This window comes from Brachyistius frenatus, unplaced genomic scaffold (genome assembly GCF_029030835.1).
Source record: "Brachyistius frenatus isolate BFR_SWC_R1_liver_20210118 unplaced genomic scaffold, ASM2903083v1 Contig_64, whole genome shotgun sequence".
Taxonomy (NCBI): Eukaryota; Metazoa; Chordata; class Actinopteri; family Embiotocidae; genus Brachyistius; species Brachyistius frenatus.
In genome coordinates this window covers 2,107,349-2,127,502 of record NW_027210663.1, presented here as the reverse complement: position 1 = coordinate 2,127,502, position 20,154 = coordinate 2,107,349, and the positions used below count along the sequence as shown (strand labels likewise).

Sequence of the window (20,154 nt, the reverse complement as noted above, 5' to 3'; positions counted from 1 at the left end):
ACTGGATCAGGGTATATAGCTGATGGCTGTTTCATACATTTGTTAATATGAACTTTCAGGATGATTGTAATTATTGTTCTAACAGTTTTGCAGTTAGAATATGATCAGTGGCTCTTCAATTTCCAACGCACTTTTCTTTGGCTCGGTCTATATCACACAGCAATATCCACATAGTCCTGAAGCTGCAGACCTTGTATGATCTCACAGGTCACAGAGGGTCGTTTCTTTCCGACAGCAGGCAGGTACTCCTGTTTTACTTACATGTGTGCTGCTGGAGCGACAGTTTTTGTGCCGTGTTGTTTCCCAATGTGACCCCTTAGCTGATTAAATGCAACAACAAAAAAAGTAGCCATATGCGTGAATTGCTTTAGTATAACGACGGGGTTTTGTCTCTTGTAGGGAGATTGTATTAAAAAAAGAGCTTTTTCCATTTTCGATGGTATTTTTGTGAAGGTTGATGTTGAAGTAAATGAAGACACTCCTTCAAATAGTCTGGCTCAGAGTCAAAAGTCAGAGTTTGACCTCATCCATAATGACATGGATCCTAATTGACCTTTTAGACTCCTGATACTGCCACGTTAGAGGGGTTTTTGGAGAAAGGAGAGAAAACAGGTGAGTTTTCCACCTATTTGAAATGAAAACGCAGTCACAAACTTTGCTTATTTCCTTGTGGAATTTCTTATCTTGGATAGAAGCCGCTGGAAAAACGTCAACCTCACTCACAAGAGTGCGAAATCGCTCAGGAAATACGTCACGTGACACCTGAGGGAAATTAACCTCTGGCCTGTTGGCCCAACGTAAAACAGACACCTTCTCAATGGCTGCAGGTGGAGTTGCTCTGCAGAACAGAATGGAAAACAATACGAAAGTGAAGCCAGTGGACGCAACCAGCCAACAGGTACGATTTTTTTTTTTTTTTTTTTTTTTTTTATAAAAGCTGCATATTATCGACGCCATGTTGATTTTAATAAACGCATGTGTGAAATTAGTTGCGTGTTTGCTTGCTTCTGTCACCAGCCTACTAATATGACACCGACTAATTGCTGGTAACTCACTGGTCTGACCTAATTTTTTTGAAATTTAAGCCATTGTCATCTCGTTGCTTGCAGTTTGAATAGTTTGTGAATACTTGGCGGTTGCTGTATGTGATGGATTATGTGACTGAAAATACCAGGTCTGCCTTGTATTGAGTATGGGTCCATGATATTATGTCCACACACACACACACACACACACACACACACACACACACACACACACACACACACACACACACACACACACACACACACACACACACACACACACACACACACACACATCTGTTTTTGTCTCAAAGATGTTCACATTTTCACACCCCTCTTAACTCTACAGTTAAGGAATTAGCTCCTCCATTTCCACTTTTCACATTAGGAAAAACATACAGTTCAAATTGGAGTTGGCAGTTGTTGTTTTTTTGGGTTGTTTTTTTTGCGTCATTGGGCATAAATCCCTTAATAACCTTTAAGAAAACTGTCTGGTCTGAAGCAATAACAGACTTCTGCACCTCATCTTGCTTCTGCCTTCAGGCTTTGGAAAATCTAGCCCATGATGCAGGCTTGAGGCCAATGTCAGGTCATCTCAGGTGGAGGGCAATGCTATTTGCTCTTCTACTAATCCAGATGTGTGAGCATGTCCCTTCAGACTTAAGCCTGATTCAGTGGTGGAAAATTCTGGAGACAAAATGTGCCATTACATTACTATTCCTATTAAAGGTTAAGGTTACCTGTGGTGGGTTAAGACCAGGTGTCACCCCACAGGTGACCCCACACCAACCTCTGCGCACTCCAACTTCAAATCTGCCAACCACCGGAGCGGGCTGTCAGGAGTGCATTTGTTTGGTGGTGATGGTGGGGGGCACACAGTCATCCGGTTGGTATTGGTGGTGTTTTGGACTGTAATGTCTCACAAGTTCAACTTCAGGTTCCTGATGGCAACAACCTGCACCAAAGGAGGTCAAGAGTGCATATAGGGGCATGTCCTGAAAGGAAAGAGAGGCCGGGCTGGAGAACTGCGGGAGGTGGATTGCATTTTCAAATGTTTGTTTTTGTTTCTTTCCCTTTTCCAGAAAATGACACACCCCAGCTTTAAATTACAAAAATAATGAACTAATTACTTCATTTTCAGGTCAGGTCAGACATTTTGACTTCCCTGGATGGAAATTGGACCAGCCTGTGTGCATATTGGTTCACTTTCATTGCAAAATCTCTGTTGTGCAATCTGTATTTGGTGCTCACTGTTGCACAGGGGCACTTGAATACAGCAAAGCCATTGTCAAAGTTATGAATAACACGTGTGCCTCTCCCCCCTGCTATGACAACTCAAAATGTTTGCTGTGAAAAAGGCCAAGAGCCATCGGACATAACTGCAAACATGTCTGCCATGATGTGGGAGAATCTTTTTAATTCAGCTTACATAAACTTGAAGTATGAATTAATCGCTTGTTTGCCTTCGTGGCAGAATTCAGAGCATTTGGAGGGTTAGGGCGGTTGTAAGACACCTTCCTAGCTTCAATACGCCCTCAATCTTTTGATTGTTCCATTAATGTTTTGGCATTTATCTTGACCTTTCATACTATTAATAGGAGAAATGTAATTAAGGCACATGCAGAATACATCTGTTCACCTTGGATAATTACCATGTTTCTATTCCAGGGAAAGAAATGAAAAGATTTAATGTGCTCAGCTGAAATGAGTTTTAATGGGAGGCCACTCTAATGCTTAATCATAAGAAACATTTATTTGTACAATTTACTCAGAACTAGACATGTCTGAATGGATATCCTGAAGCTCAGTTAAAATGGGACCAAAGACAAACCTCTACATTTGTTTTGCTGAGTATATTCGGTTTGATTATTGTTCTTTTAAAGCATTTAAAACTTGAAAGTTAGTGTAAGTGTGCCTCGCCAAGTTGGCATGACAGAGACAGAGAGAGAGAGGAACATCTGTCAGATTCTGAGAAACCACTCCTTTTCCCAAAAAATGCCTGTTCATGTTGTTCATATTTTCCTTTATGAAAACCGAGTCAATCTGTTGATCAAAGTTGATCCGTGCCCCAGTAATTTTGACTCACTGGCGAGTAATGGCTTAAAGGCTCCTGGTGTGCTGCTGTCTCTGTGATGAGCAGTTCGACCACAGTTTGTTTCTTATGTAAATGTAACAAAGCACAGCAGGAAGAAATACATGTTTTTGAGAACTTGGTAGATTTGACTTCTGTCTTATTTATCACAGTTGTCACATTTTAACACTCATTTCAAACATATCCATTTTGTGTCGTATTTGAAGTTTTTGGCACAACCGTCAGTGCTTTTTTTTTTTTTTTTTGTTCAGGCAAAATGGGATTGCACTTCACTGCCTGAATATATTATTTATTTATTTTGATCAAACTAATGCAGGTAACACTGAAGTTTGTATTTGTGTGTTTTTGTCCTGCATTTGTGTACAATTATTGATAAAGAGGGCTCTGGGAAGGGCGGTCACGATCATGACATTTTAGTTGACGATTATTTGTCATCCTAAATATTGCAATTAGCGATATCATTTTCTTTTACTGTTCATTTCATTTCATTATAGTATAAGCCTTATAATAGTTTAATGATACACCTTGAAGATGATGATTGAACATTGGGACAAACACGTACAAACGACATTTCTGTTTGCTTTTTAGGCTTTGTAACCAAAAACTGCTCAGGGCAGATATTGCATAGATAACTACTTTAAAATACAAATCTCATTACTGAAACATAGAAAGAAATTAGGTATCAATAATCAAAATAAACAATGTGCCATGGGGCTGCTAATTCTCCACTCATGTGCCCTTAAACCACGGCAGAAGAAGGGAGCGCAACCAAATGACATCAGTGAAAGAGCGACAGTCAAACCTCAAACACCAGTTGAATGGAAACAATTCTAATGATTAAGCAAAATAGCTGCGGTCAGATGAAATAATTGCAATCAGGCGATTACGTAATAATTGTGACAGGCCCAGATGTGGGATGAAATTGCACAGTGTGCAGAATTCGGCTCTTGAAGGTCACAGGGTGCACGTGGCGTGAAATCGAACTAACTGTACTAAACTGAAGTATTGCTGTCCACTTCTCAAGGATACAACGTACTTCTTGTAAAAAATGCCTTGCTATTAAAGTTATGTTGTGACAGCCACAGTAAAACCTCACAAAATAGCATTTCCATTTTGCTGAGGAAAATTCCTCCAGTCGATCCCAGAGAGATTTCCTGAAAGGTCCCGGCAGAGGACTCGCAGACATGTTGGAAGAACATGAAACAGTGGTCGTGGCATGTGGCTGTAAAACTATAAGGAAATCTGCACATCTCCACAGTTGGAAATCAGTTCAAATGCTGAGCTCTTGGAAAACGGAAAACCCCCCCCAAATTCAATAGTTCCACTATGCAAGTAATAAACAATGAAGTGATTATTCTCTAAAAGAGAAGCCTCGCCACATTATTACGCCTTTCTATTTTTATGCATCTCTAATAACTCCCATATGCATCACAATCATTTTACAGCAGCAGTGGGGATTGGTTTGAATTAATGACTTGGAAAAAGATGTCGGTAACCTTTTAATGTGCAGACTGTTGTTGGATCTCACTATTTGGTATTCCACAGTGCACAGAGTTGTGTTTTTGCTGACTTGCAGTGAGACAATGAGAACGTCGGGCTCTGCTCAAGTCACTGTCGGGTCACCTCAACGGAACGCTTCATTACATGCATATCAGACATGCTGTGATTTCAGAGACAGACACTGAAATGATAGCGTAGCTCTCGTACCTCGAGACGTCTTGACAGTCTGTGGTGAGTTGTGGCAGAAAGATGTAGCGATTACATTTGAGAGGAGACTGCAGAGAGGAAAATGATGACAGAGCGACGGATGTGATTTTACTTTGGGTTCCTGATGGTGTTAAATGTGTTTTGTTGAACGTTTCTTTGCAGAAGGAATGATACTGGTTAAAGGCAAGCGCAAACGTGAGCGTCGGTGCATTATAATTATGTGACCTTTTTTTTTAAATGATGTGATTCAACTTTGTTTTATGGTTTTACTGGCTACTTGCACAAACGGATTGAAGCGTGACACTGGTTCACAACCTGTGGAAAAATGGGGAAAGGATGTAGTGGGAAAAGTCCCTTCCCATACGCAGCCCTTTCATCATGCTTGATGTTAACTCTTCCAACATCCTGAACACGAGTGCGGACAGCCCTGTAATTTACTCCAATTTGTTCATCATGTTTAGTAGAGCTTTTAATAATTAACAGTAAATTACAAATTATGTGGCATGGCTAGCTCCCTGGTGGATGGATCTGTTTGGCTCAGTAAAAGCATAAAATGTTTGTGGTTAAGGCCCCCAGCGAAAAATGTGTACGGTGGTTTCTCTTGGTATGACTACAGTTACTCATTCGATGAGGTGAAATGTCTTTGTGGGAGCACAGGAAAGTTGAAAACGGCACAAGGACACGGACTTTTACAGATGTGAAACAACAATACAGGCCAGTTTTAAGGTTCAGGTTTGAAGGCTCAGGAAATGTGGTTCTTTTTGTGCTGAGTGAGCACTGTGTCAGCTCAAGGTTTTCCATGTTAGTTGAGGAGTGGGGGCTGAACAGGCCACCCTTACTGAAGGTTTTCCATCGTGGTGAGTCCTCAGACGCACACGGCATCCAAAGAGTCTGTCGTCTCTGTTTATGGAGACGATGAAATACCATCCTCTGTTTTACCACGATTAGGCTAATTGACAAAGCAGACTTAAACTGGTTTTAAGATGTAATTTCTATGAAAAAGTGTTGACCCTATTGGGAAGACCGAAGGATTTGGTACAAAGTGCCTTTTCCCGTACATCCATCCATTCCATCCATCTTTAGTAAAACCACAGCTGACAAGAGTGACAGTCACTGTGATGGATGTCTTCCTTTGTCCCGTCCACAGCCTTTTTGTCATGGGGAAGAACTTTAGTTTTTTTTTAGCTTTTGGCTTTTAGCCAGATTTAGCAGTCAGTGTTTGTCAGTTTAATGCTGGACAAGTGTTTTGGCCACAATCACATAAGCATACATCTTTACTTTGGCAGCACAAAAGACTTGTATGGTACATTTTGGAGCAGAGGAATTTAAATAGGACATAGAACGTTTTGCTCTGTCTGTAATTGGTCTCTTAAGACAATCTCAGATCCTCTTTAAAGTTGTCAGTCACAGAAATTCACACAAAATTGATTTCAAATGCTCTCTAAACTGTCAAACCTCTTTAAACTTCAATTTGGAGACAATATATGACATTAATGGAGTTTGGTTCATTGCAGTGTAAAGTCATTTTTGCTTCATTTTCCAGCTGTCTTTGGAAATGTCATCGACACATCGTAAAGTAAAGGTGTTTTTTTGCTGTCAGTGGAGGGGACTGCTGGATGCATTAGTTTTACAAGCCTGTCACATTTCATTTTTCAGTCTCTGGGATGCGAACTCTGTATGCAAATGCTGCTTGATAGTGTTCGAGGCAACATGGTTTTATGCAACCAGTTCTCGCCTTTGTGATGAGAAACACTTTATGTACTTATCCATCATGTTATTTGTTGTTAAAAAAAATATGTCCTATTTACTGATGTTTTCCAGGCAAGTTGTTGAATTTGTCAAAACTAAGACTGCGCGAGATGGACAAAATCAAATATCTAGCCATTTTTTTTTACCAAATACCTTTATTGATTTTTGCACTGATATTGTAGTGATGACTATTGTTGCATTCACAAAATATTTACATAATTCGATTTTTGATAAATAATCATCAGTAATGCGGATATGACTGTGTAAAAGCAAATAATAGAACAGCTAGAACAGTCTCGTAGGTTCAGAAAATGACATCACTTTACTGAAATAGACCAGAATTACGCCATGTCACAATATTGCGATATCAAACTCTAAGATGGTATTTAGTCTCATATCAGTATAACATACAAGTGAAGTAAAACAAACACAGCTGCAATTACTGCTTATCACCATAGGTGCCATCAAGAGACAGAAACAGAGATCTTTGAGATTGTAACTTTATATTTTTTGTTTTGCATTGTTTTACTTAGATTTTTGTTCATGATTAATATCCAAAAAAGCATATCTGATATTGTAAAAAAAAAAAAAAAAATCGATTATCAATGTGTTATAACCTATAAGCTTTCTTCAAGCATGATTCAATATTCTGAGGGAAACGTAACGTTGAACCATTTAGTAATCGTTAGGCCTTTTGGGCTATTTACTACTCAAAGTTGCTTTAAAAAAAAAAACATGTACAGAGAAAATGACCTACATGCTTATCTGATTTACATATTAGATAATAGAAAAGTAAGTTCCTTGCAAAGTGCTAATAAACCAAGGGTAGCTTCCCACAGGGATAGGTGAAGGTATAATCCTAACAGTGAATAGTTTATCACCTCTCCTCATGAGATAGAAACTTGAAAATAGAAGTGTGATATGTATCACAAAAAGAAAAACACTAAATGTTACCATAATAGAAACCTTCAGCTTTTATCAAGGATCAAACTTGTAAGCCCCCCCAATGAAAACTGGCAAAGAGACTGTCGTCACTGAGAGTCAATGGATAAATGATGTTGCACAAGTTAAACAATGTATTTGAGAAGCTTCTTGCTGTCAGAAAATCAGATGGTGTTATTTCAGACTGTACCCCCTTTGTTTTTGTTAGCTTTACAAAAACACGCTCAGACCTAAAATGTTCTGAGCGTTTATAAGCTTTATAAACTCAAATGAAGTTATGACTGCTCACTAACTATACTAAGTATGGTCTTACGCCAAGAGATAGAAAATAAAGAGATAAACACACGCTGTACATATTTTATTGCAACGTAGTAGTGACGTATCAAGTTTCATACATTATATTACAAATGTCTTATGTACAAACGCAATGTGTTGGATCTATTGACATCAACAAACCACTAAATTTATACAGTAAATACAATGCTTGATTCATACAAGCAAATTGGTGGATACCTGTTCAAGAAATTCAAGATTTCAAAACGAGTATTTAAAACAAATGCCAGTCATAAAAGAGAATTTATCTCCTCAAATTTTACTAATGAGTTGATTAAAAAAAATTTTTTTTGGATCAAACTGTTAATAACATCAGGTATTTATATTAACAGTTTGGGTTTTGTGTTAGAAAAGAAAATGGCACTATTCTGTATAGTACATTTTACTGTAATTAACAAAACTGGCCAGAATATCAAGGCTGTATTACAAGTCAATAAATGTTACTGTTACTATAAATTTACACATTTGAAACATGTATTTAGAATGAAATTAAATGATAGTCACTGGATACATTTCCTGTGTCAACCTCATTTGCTTGTAGGATACTAAATATATATTGTAATGTTCCTATTTCAAAGCTACTCACTCAGATCGAATAAGGCAGTGTCACCTCAGGTTCTTGTTTGCCAAAGTCTATTTTAAATAACTCCTGAGTAATGAGCATGTTTTAATGTCTCATATGTTTAGGGCTGGGTATTGCTCAAAATGTTCGATACTGGTTGACTTTGATACCGGTTCATGTACTAAACTTTTTTCCATACCAATTATATCAATAACATTTTATGAAAATGAAAACTATGTTACATATTATGGTACAAATCTTTTAGTTTTCATGCAGTTTAGAGGGGGAGAGTGTAAACCAGGTCCTTTTCCGTAGGTACAATTAACAGCTGTTCCCTGAATGCCTCACACGCTATGAGTAGATGCTATCCAAAAGCCTCCAGTTACTACAGCACAAGCCACTTCCACACGTGTGAAATTAAACAATCTAATGTAAGATTTAGTTGAGTAAGTTGAAACAATGATTACGTACTTGTGTAGCCCACCCAAGTAGAGGATATATATATGGGGAGCGCTTGCGTAAACGTAGCAAAAGTTATGCAACTAAATATGAAAACTTGTCAGTGTAGATGAAGTCGAGGTTCTTATATTGGTTCCCAATGACAAGGTATTTTTCTCTAGTAAATAGTACCGATGCAGTTCGGTCAGTGCCATAAACGTATACAATTTCGGTACCCAGCCGACATATGTTAAAGAGTAACATTTTCAGACAACTGAATAACGGAGCGCACATTTGTTGAATTGTTAGGGGAACCAGTATCGCCCTGATGTTTTGATATTGCACTTTCAACATGATCTTTCTCTTTGTCATCTGACTTGGTCTGCCGCCAGTCCATTAAACAAAAAAAAAATATTAGGCCTGTAAAGATTTTTTTTGTGAGAAATACAGTACAGTATATGTTCCGTGGATGATTAGTGGAAGGTGTTTGGGTTTGGGCGGATCATCATAACTACTTTCTTTAGTGAATAGGCTCCTCCTCTGAACTCTGCCCAGTACACTCCATCTTGATAGCGGCTGCGGTAGTGTCCTCCTCTGTACCAAACTCCATTCAGATTTGAATGGGCACAGGAGTTGTACCACCAGCCTCCCTTCTGGTAGTGGGCACAATTTCCTATTAAGATTGGAAAATAAATAAAACAGTTAGGCTGTGTGTATAAACATAGTGGAGTCATTGTTTTGAATCTGCCAAAATGTGCCCAGTTTAAAAAAAAATTTAACACTGAAATTTGTACCTGTATATGCATCGTGGTCTCTGTCCAGTGTTGTGAACTGTTTGCCGTTATGCCAGGTGAGCGAATCTCCGGCATTGCCATGGTAACGGCCCACCCTGAGCTTGTAGAAGTCGGCTTCAGGCTCCACTCTGAAGCTGGCGTACTCTGCGAACACTTTCCTGCCAGACCAGTCCTCCAGCGTGACCAGCAGTTTGTAGTTTCCCTGGTTAGTCAGCCAGTAGATGTTCTCCAGACCCAGCCAGTACTCGCCGTCAATATTGCCAAAACCTTGCTGTGAAGTGCCATGATAAGAAAAACATTATCAGTACGATTAGAAAATCCTTTCTGAATGCTCTTTGAAAAGCCTTGAACGGTTAGTTTGGATGTCTGCGGGATGATTCAGGGTCGTTGCTCATGCTCTGGAGGTAATTATGAGTTTTAGCTCTTCTGTGGGGTTGTTTATCGTCAGGGAACATTACTATAAATGGACCCTCAGAGTCAAGTTCATGGCTTGCATCAGGTGTCCAGATTTCCAGTATTATTTTATTGTTGAAAACACAGCAGGATGCAGTGCATTTGGTATGAAATTCAACATGCTGCATGCGGTCTTACTCCTTTTTTCTGGCTCTGGTCATACTGTAAGTTGGTTTGGGGTACTTAGAATGGAAACACTCCTCCTGATGAGTGCACAAAGGCAACTTGAGATTTCATGTGGTTTAAATGTTTTTGCTAGGCTCTTGGAAATATCTCTGTTGTTGCCCTGAGCTTAAGATTTAATCAGGACCCTTGTGAATTGCTGGCCTGCGAGAACATGTTTTCCGATGTACTCCCTCTCCCTGTAGCAGGAGGTTCCTATTCAAAAGATAAAGAAAATGTGTTCCCCTGTGTAAAAACCACGTTTTCCATAACCCTTTATCAGATTTGTTCTGATGCAATATTCAGGAAAAAAAACAAAAAAAGGGTTATTTTTCCAGAACATCAGAAATGCAACACAGATGACATTGAGAAATTTGACATTTAAGTCCAATATCCTTACGTTTTTATTTTTGGTGTGAAGTCATTTCACAAGACCAATGGATGTTGCTGGAATTAATGAGTCATAAGGCTGTGACTGAGACTACATTAGACACTTTGAAAGCCTAACAATCACCTATTCATTAGTAGTTCACATCTGGTTAGTGTCAAAACACCCTACATAAGCCACCAGCTTCCCTCCAAACTATGAGGTCCTTGATTCGGTGTGAGGTTGTCGCACCTTGTATGTCTCCCAGTTCCTGAAAAAGTTGACAGATCCGTCCACCCTCCTCTGGATCACGGTCCAGCCACCTGGGTCGTGTCTCTGGTCGCACCACACCTGCATAAGCCGGTTGGCATTCTCTGGCTTCACTAGGTACATGCCACTGGCAGTGTGGCCGTCTTCAAGAGCCTGCAGACAATCCTTAAAGGGGCCTAAACAGAAAAATTACAACATGACTTGTACAGCATGTAAAACCCAGTCAACTGCAATAGTGCCTAAAAAGTTAACAATAGGAAATAGGGAAAAATTCATGGTGACACAAAGAGTTATTATTCCTGGTCATAGGGAATCCCATTTTTCAGCAGAGGCTCTCATTTTAACAGCAGAATTGACTTTGGCTGCTCCCCACACAGTGGAAATGGCTGCCGGTTGTGCTGCCAAAAGAAACACTGGCATGAGGGCAAAGGGAATCCTGACTGCTCTATGATGAAACGGTAGCATAAGGTTTCAGTATTCCACGATGCGTTACAGTCCAGGATTATTAGTATACTTAGTTCTTTTTGTATTTTATTTTATGCAGACACATCATTTTCAGTGGAGGCACACCTATTAAGCCTCCACATCATAGTTTGAAGATAGAATTTACGAGACTAAATTAATGAGGCCTGTAAATCTGTGTATTTAATGGTTGCTTGTGTTTTTTATGCATTACTACAATGAGCTGTGTGAACTAGCAGGATAGCTTTTACAGCATGTATGAAGATGTGTTGCTTGTTTGCAGCTGGGGAATAAATTTGACCTACCTCTGAGAAGGGCACTAATGCAGCGTCAATCCTGCATTAGTCTGCGCAATACTATTCATGCTATAAATGTTTTGTTCATTTTTTTTTTGCAAGGTCAATTTATTATTGAATTTCATGGTGCAAATCACTGAAACCTTTACCCAAAATTACAAACCGGGCAAATATGGAAAAACATTAATGGGGGAACTGGCTCCCCTGCTACAATTTGCTGTGAAAGTGTTTAAAGTTCCCAAGATTTCACACCTGGTTCGTTTGGCAAGTGGCCCGCATTTCAAAGAGTTTGTGTGCAGCGAGGGCAAATGGAAAGAGAATAAGGGGTCACACAAAGGGGTAGAGGTGAATAAAGCAGCGCAACAGATAAAAAGAGGATGCATATGAAAGAAGAAACAAAGCACTTGTTATTATACAAATCTCTTTTCGAGGTTGTTTTTGGTTTTATGAAATCACTCTGGATGATATCTGTTTCATGACCTGCGCTCAGCCATCTTTTTACTCTCAGGAATGTCTCCGTTGAGCAGATACAAGCCAGCCAGAGAGCTGCCCTGCCCTGCCCTGCCCTGCCCTGCTCTGTTCTGCCTGATAAAGTCTGCTGCTTTGGTGGAACATATGACTGATTCTTGCCTGGTGCAACTGGAACAAATGACATCACTGACTCTGGGTATCTCATTCTGTTTGTACTTACCCCCTCCCCTTTTTTCGCTGACTCCATCCCTGTGTTTTCTCTCTGTTTCTCTTTCACGTCTATCTCTTCCTCCCTCGTTCTTTTATGCTGTGTAGCTCTCTGTTCGTGTTAAAGGTTTATGTAAGTCTTTGGGTGTTAGTTGCGTGGATGTGGGCAGGAAATTACTTGCCTCCGTTCAAACAATCTGTACAAAGGCTACTGTTCACATGAAGCCTAGTGAAAATGGCAAAGGGTAGCTCAACATGCCAATGGAAAAAGCTCCCAGTAGTCATGTTCGGAATGGTTTGGTCTTGTTTTTTTTGTTTTTTTTCCCACCATTTTCGACCAAAGAGAAGTCTTCTAAAGAGAGGGAGCGAAAATCAACTATCCACTGCCACCAAGCCCACAAAACACTTTTCACATCAGTTTTTAACTTTGCTAACACGTTCAAACGACCAGTGGGCTCAGGGCCAGATGCACATTTAGGCACACATATTTACCCTGCCACCATTCTTTGTATTTTTGTGTGGGTTAAATCAGTGCAATTAAATGATATGCATCTCAAAAGGCAGCAGACAACAGCTTTTCTGTTCTCACCATTTGTCCTTTGCTCCGGGAATGTGTGGGTCATATTTAAATTGACTGGAAGAATGGGTACTCAGTGTTGTCTCGTGATTAGTGATTAAACACACAATCTTTTGGTTATGATGGTAACTGGTGTGTTTGATAAGAGTGCATCAAAGACACATTTTTCTATTGGACTTTGCTGGACTCACCAGAGGGCTTGTCAGTGGTGGAGGGGCTGTGTGTACCCGTGGGCATCGTTGGAAGAAGAGGTGGTTGAGACTTCTGGTCACTCTGGATCTCATTGCTGATTGGGTTGGTGATACGTGGTGGAAGGACAGGTGGCTGGTAAGGCTTGTTGACAGGTGGTGATGGTGGAGGTGGCTGAGGCTGAGGCTGAGGCTGAGGCCGCGGCTGGGGGACGGGGACGTGACGGAGAGGAGGTCGACTCTGGCACTGTTCTTCTAACATGGCAATAAGTGTTGATTGGTTTGTAGCTAAGGAAGCCAAGTGCTGGTATTTGTGCTCAAGATCTTTGTATCGACTGGTGAGCTGTTGCATTTCAGAGGTTTGGTTCAGGATCTTGTTCTCCATCTGTGCCAATTCCAGGGCATTGTCTCTCTTTCTAATGATCTCATGGAGCAGCTGCATGTACAGCTGAGTGACTCTGGAGTTCATGTTTCGACTCTCCTTCCTCAGAAGCTTGACCTCGTTGACGATACCTCCGTCCACCTCTACCAACTGCTGCAGGGTCTCGATCTGCCTCTTTTGTTTCTGTAGCTCCACATTTAGCAGCTCTAACTCTTGTTTGTTGACCCGGTTCTCCAGCATGGCCTCCGGCTCCTTGGAGTTGACGCAGATGGCTCCAGTCACTTTTTGTTGAGGCACAATGAAAGTGTAGGAACACTTGTCCTGCTGCTGGTCAGCTGGAGCACGTTTGCTCCTTCCAGTATAGAGAAACTCTCTCTCCAGACCGTCATCACTGCTGTCAAATTCTTGAGTCCTTCCATGACTGCTGTCCGACGGGCTCCCCTGCGTCTGCTGGATACCACTGGCTAGTCCATAAACTAGAAGGAGCCCCAGCAGTACCATTGAAGGGGGCTCCATGAGTTAGTGTCCAACTCACCAAAGCCTGAAAAGAATGGGTAAGAAAATGAAGAACATGGTCACATTGTCGTGAAAACAGAGGACTGTGTGAGCATACCTATGCTCAAACATCGTCCCTTCCTTTACAGTTAAAAGCCCTCAGGATTGAGCTGCAACCTCGTTTTGACATGGCTTCAATGGAGTCCATCACTGCTATGCTTTTTGAGGCCAGAAGAAGGCTCCCCTGGTCCTATCATTCATTAACTGCAAGAAACAGGCAGAAGCCCCGTGCATACACATCTCCACCGTGGTAGGGCTGGAGGTCACAAATCTGGGCCACTGAAAAAGATTAGATTTGAAAGGAAATCGCTCACATGACCGTTTGAGCGCCAAAGTGGCTACTGCGACTTTCCATGACAGGAACCACATGATATTCTTGTGTAATATATATAAATCAGAAATCTTGTGGTTGCTCTACTTTTCATATCTCCACCGGCATAAGCACACACTGCTGTGAATTGATTCAATACATCTGGCCATGATCCTGTTTTTTTTTTGTTTTTTTTAATTAGGTCTCTATTATCAAAGGCATTATGCTGTTTGAAACTAATCCCCCTTAGTGGCTCTAAGAAAATATTTATTTTGTCTATTGATGTACAGATCTCTTTAGTCAGTTACACTGCTTGTAGAAATGTTACTGGTTTAGTTTAGTTTGCTGTCCTGGTTTAGGTTCCCTTTGGGTGACTGCCATTGCTCGTCCCTTACACACACAAACACTCCTGTGTTCCCCTCTGCAGGCCTGAACATCTTTGCTTATGGAAAATTTGAGACACCAACAGATGATGCCATTCAAACAACTGTTTTGAATATTGATTGGGTTACATCACTCCTGTCTTAACCAAAATAAGGAAATACTCTGTATTCAGACATCGAAGGGTAATTAATCAGAATTTATGTATCCACTTTGAACATGTCTGTTTCTTATTTTGACTGTTAGACTAAAGGCTTACTTAAACCACTTAGCGTGACGAAGTATGATGGATGTTACATAACATTAATCCTTGGTAAAATCTGATATATCCCTGTTTTGGTAACAGTCTCTCTAAAATTCAGTTTTCTTTCTAACAAGACGTTGTGAGGCAAGAGTTCACAAGATTGAGGTGATTCATTATTTGGTCCAGAATTCAATTTTATTTTTATTTGAAAAATAAGTGCTGGCAGTTTTTTGATGTGGTGTTATTAGAAGCAGACGAGATGGCACTAAATGTTGAGGAGAATGTAACTCCTGTGTAAGGATAACAAGGCCTTGAACTCCTGGGGCACCTTAATTGAAAGCTGCTGTATATAGGATTACAGAGGGGTCCTGTGTACCGCCTCTCCAAAGTCAGAAGGGGCCGGTCTAATCATAAAGCATTATAGAGAAGCCTATATTGCCTGTGTAAGAGAGGCGTCAGGGTTGTCCATTTTACAAGCGCTTCCCTCACACATTTTTCATAGCTTACCTCGGTGCGAAAGATAACCTACAATATAATGTTGAGCAGAAAACTGGGAAGAGAGCAAAAATGTTTTTGTCTTGTTAATCTGGGCGTGCAGCCAGCACATTAGGTTGGAGACATGGAGAAGAGAAATGCAGCGCTCTCCAAGAACATGACCCCTGGCACATTCAACCATTCTCATTTTTATCTGTCTAGAATCGAATGTTTAAACACTTTTTTCCTACTGGGAAAAAAAAAACTTGCATAGAAAAGGTCTTCTGCACACCTTTCTCTTACCTAAACTGTCTTTTTGATCGTTGAGCTTGCCAGGAAAAAAAAAACCCATGAAATTTGACTGTCTGTGGTATTTTTGTATTCTGTTCAAGCAGCACCTAAAACCACTAAAGAGGAGTGCACTTTCTGTTTCAAATTTACCATGAAACTATGTTCAGTCAGCATAGCATGAAGTCTTTCATGGCACTAATCCTGCTAACAAAGCCCAGGCTCTATGACGTCACCGCTGCAAATGCTGATTGATGCAGCGATTGTAGAGTCACAAATATTTTTCTCACTATGCAAATAGATACTTGTCAGTCATTGAAATTACCTTAAAATCGCATAGATCAAGCCCTGAAGAAATCACTAATAATAGCTTACAAATAAAGCCATACCAAGATAATAGAGCCGCTCAGATCCTGTCCCTTGTAATGGGCTGATGACGGTATTTGGCGAGTGGCTCCTGCGGTTTCTCCCCCTGGAACATGAGATCTGTCTTTGAGAAATGCCGTGTGATTTACCCCTGCTGCAGTGGAGTCCCATTTTGGACATCGTTAGCCTGGAATCTCCTGCTCTAGGCTTCACTACACTTCAAAGCTGAGGGGGGAAAACTGCTTGCAGCTTGTGATGAAATGTGTGTTTTTCAGTGTATGCGGTATGTGCATGTCTGTGAGGGTTTTTCCGTTAATGTGTGTTTTCAAATAGCAACACTTGCGGGGCTCAACTCTCCCAGGGACCCATCTGCCCTTGCAGAGAGACAGCCTGTTATTAACCCATCCGCAGTCTGCTGGAGGGAACAACAGGCCCTTCTTCGGGGTCTCCTTCTTCTTCGCTGTTAACAACCCCTGTGCCTCATTATTGTCCTAAAACCAGTTCACTTAGACAAACTGCTATTGACCGGCCAATAGCTGCAGAGATTGACTGTTGTTGAGAAGTGTCACATACATCTGCTCTGCTCAGGGCCTAAAACAATTGACTGAAGTGCAGTGAATAGCCCCTCTCATTGTATTATGATTGGCAGCTCCTCTTAGGTAATTTCTTCAAGTCTGCTTCACACCAAGATGTTTTGGTTTTACTGTCTTCAGGTGGCAAGTCTGTGTTTACACGACTCCGCCTTCTGGATTTTACTCAATGTTAAATGAAGTGTGATAGGCGGGTGCAGCGGTTAGGTCACCGTGTCTCTGACCAGCACTGCTCTCTAGCCTTTTTGGTCATGCTCAGCACATATTAATTAGAAGGTGGGCAGCCTTGCTCAGGCTGGCTGATGTCTCTCACCCCAGCCCCTCTCATTTCAGCATGAGCAGGGCATTCCTTACATTCTTCGTCACCTCATTAGAGTGAGCTGCCATACTCACATGGAGAGTCAATGGCAGTGGCAGACAGAGAGAGAGCTAGATCCTCTAGATGTAGACCACAACCCCCTCTTTATCCCCGCCGTACCTATAAGACATACTGTATCTACTGACCCAATTCATTCTCGGTGTCCTACTTTCTGTGTGAATGCTTCACAATCACTTCATCATCCTCCACAACAGGAGATCACAACACGACTACACAGCACTTCATTCGTCGGTAGCCAAAACGAAGCGCACACTTTGCAGGGCGGCTTTGTGCTGCATGTTCAAATTAGCGCCAACTCTGCTGAGAACTGGCAGAGTCTCCTGCATGACACCCAATATGTGTTGGATCAGAGTCAAATTCAATTTGCTCATAGTAATCTGCACTATTACTTTACCTTGAGGGTAACCTCATTCTTTCCTCAAGCATGTAATCCTTGTAGGCGTGGAACATGACATTTGTAACATGATTAACCTCCACTCTACCTGCGCAGTGTGATGGTAAAAAAAAAAAAAAAAAAAAATGTAGATTTTCTCTCTCTGCCGCTTAGTGCGTTCTTCTGTACCTCGCTTGTGATCTCAGACAGGGAGGCAGGGGGTCTTGGGAATTGTTTCGATAAGTTTCAGCATTCTGCCTCAAAGCCCCCTTATCCAAACACCAGTCTGGCAACAGAAACAAAGACGGGATTCAACCGCTTACTTCCCTGGCCTCTTGAGTTCAGGGGAACATCCTGAATCTGCATCTCCTCGACATAATAAGCTTATCTTTTTGAAAAAAAAAAAAAACACGTTTTAGAAGTGAATAGTTTTTTGGGAATAATAAGAAAGAAATTTTTGTTTTCAGCATGTATCATACATGGTGCTTGCTGCATATAACATGCTTCAGACCTTCTTCACTGCCAAAGTGTCTTTATATTACACTTTTGGGGTTCTTTGTTTTGACAAGCTGAGTGTTTTTTTTTAGTTTTTTTTTTTACCAGTAGCAAAGAAGCACTTTACTAGCCTCAAAGGCTCACTCTCCAGCATCCCCCTGTGCTGAATTAACCCCCCTTGGCCAAATCTATCAGTCAGAGTGCAGTTACTCATCATAAAGTAGAATTACTGCTTGGCACCAAACAGTGAGTCAGACAACAGATGCTGTATGACTGCAGCTGAATTTAAGATTATTATTTGAAGTACAGCGGCTTCAGAGTGAACATCCAAAGTCTGACTTCAGTTTGTCTAACAAAATGACAGAAGTAAGAGCTCAACTATTGTGCTTAAAATGAGTTGATTAATTCTGAGCTCACTAAAAACTTGTCTCACACCAAGAAAAGGTCAACATTTTTGCTCTGTAGGATTACTTGTTACAAGTGAGGACAATTCATAAATGCAGTGATCTGAGGTTAGTTGAATTAACGTAAGGCACACATGCACTGTCCTTGTTAAAGAGATACAAATATAAATGAGACAAGCTTACTTAATGCTTACAAGATAACTGCACAGTACTGATGAGGCTCCCTCAGTTGCCTTGCCCTCCTGCCAGAGCTGTTTGAAGATTCTCTTGGTAGAAAGTCATCCCAAGTGTGTGAAAGCTGCACCCCTGCGTCTTCCTCTCCCCCTCTTTGCGCACTGCCTGTCTTGTTACACACTCTTTGTCACCTTAGTCCATTCCAGCTGTGGAGAGGTAGTGGTGTTTTAAAGCCTGTGATTAAAAGACTGTTATTAGCCTCAACAGAAGCTCAACTTGGCAGACACTCTTCAGCAAACATTCAGTAGATTGTTCCAAAATCCACCTGAAAAGTTGGAACACCTTCAGGAGGCAACTGTAGATGGATGAAGGAGGTAGTTTCCTGGTAAATGGTGAGAGTCCAGGGCAGGATGTGTGCTGCCTGTGGCCTGTTAAGAGAAGACTGTCACTTTTCTGTGGGCCGAATCCATCACTTCTGCCTCACAGCTCTAAGAGGCTGTCTCTCTCAACTGCACCTCTCTCTCTCTCTCTCCCTCTCTCTCTCTCTCTCTCTCTCTCTCCCTCTCCCTCTCTCTCTTTCTCCTTGGTGCTTTTAAATGATGAAAAGTCCTCTAGCAGTGTTTCAGTAGGCAGAGCCTCCCCCTCTCCCTCAAAATGAACACATTCTTGTTTAAAGCAACAGCCTTCTTTCTCCACCCCTCCTCCACCCCTCCTCCCCATGGCACAAAAGAGATCCGCACAACACACACACACACACACACACACACACACACACACACACACACACACACACACACACACACACACACACACACACACACACACACACACACACACACACACACACACACACACACACACACATGTACTACTCAAATTTCCAATCCCCTGCCCCCGACCACTGGTTCACCACCACCACTATTTCTGGCTTGGGTTGCATGGCTCTTCTAGTGGTGGACAGCAGTGATGTCACACTGATCAGATCCTAATTGGGCGTGAATGAACACTTGTCCAGAGAGAGGGAGGGAGAGAGAGACAAAAAGACTGGCAGACAGGAAGCAGATCCAGGTATTTGACCCTGGTTTATAGTCTGGAGGTGATCTTTCTGAAACCTGCTGGATCTCTGCAGTATGAACTAAGTCCCACTGCAGAGTGGCTAATTATGCTATGACTTCAAAAGTGGTACTTGTGTCCATGTATTTTGGTGGACAAGAGGATATGAAACAGGTCTTGTCTGAGCGTGGACAGTGCTGCCAATTCCCCAAGCAAAGAGGGGGCTTTTGGTTCTGTTGCCTTTTTGGCTTCTGTTTTTGTGTTGTCTTCCTGTTTTCAATAAGAGTCATGTTTTTGCCCAGCCAATAATGTTGTCATTGGGTTTCCTATTTCTACGCAGATTATATAGTATTTAATCATTTTCAAGTCAGAGCAAGGTTCAGCGAAAGTTCAGATGGCTTATTTTCATAGGAATTTGCCCATTTCTAGGAGCTATTAAAATTATTTCTTAATCTGGTATTAGCTGCTCTGTAAACTATTGAAATTAAATTGTTTAGACCCAAGTTGTAGTAGCACCAGGAGGGCAACTTTCTCAATCGATTGCTTGTTTTTAGCCTTTTATTTTCCCTAGCAAATAAAATTCAGGCATCA

General features: G+C 41.2%; 1 protein-coding gene across 2 annotated transcripts; it reads right to left on the bottom strand.

Moving 5' to 3' along the window:
* Nucleotides 1–7,858: 7,858 nt before the first annotated feature.
* Nucleotides 7,859–19,030, bottom strand: angptl2b (angiopoietin-like 2b). 2 transcript variants are annotated; one of them, XM_069706757.1, is made up of 5 exons: nt 18,520–19,030; nt 13,099–14,018; nt 10,877–11,070; nt 9,643–9,913; nt 7,859–9,521 (listed from the first exon to the last, which is right to left on the bottom strand). In XM_069706757.1, exons 2-5 carry the CDS (start codon nt 13,991–13,993, stop codon nt 9,322–9,324), a joined length of 1,560 nt encoding a protein of 519 aa, XP_069562858.1. In that variant the 5' UTR covers nt 13,994–14,018; nt 18,520–19,030; the 3' UTR covers nt 7,859–9,321. The 2 variants fall into 2 exon arrangements, with proteins under 2 accessions (XP_069562858.1, XP_069562857.1); XM_069706756.1 differs by having other exon boundaries at nt 18,531–19,030.
* Nucleotides 19,031–20,154: the final 1,124 nt, after the last annotated feature.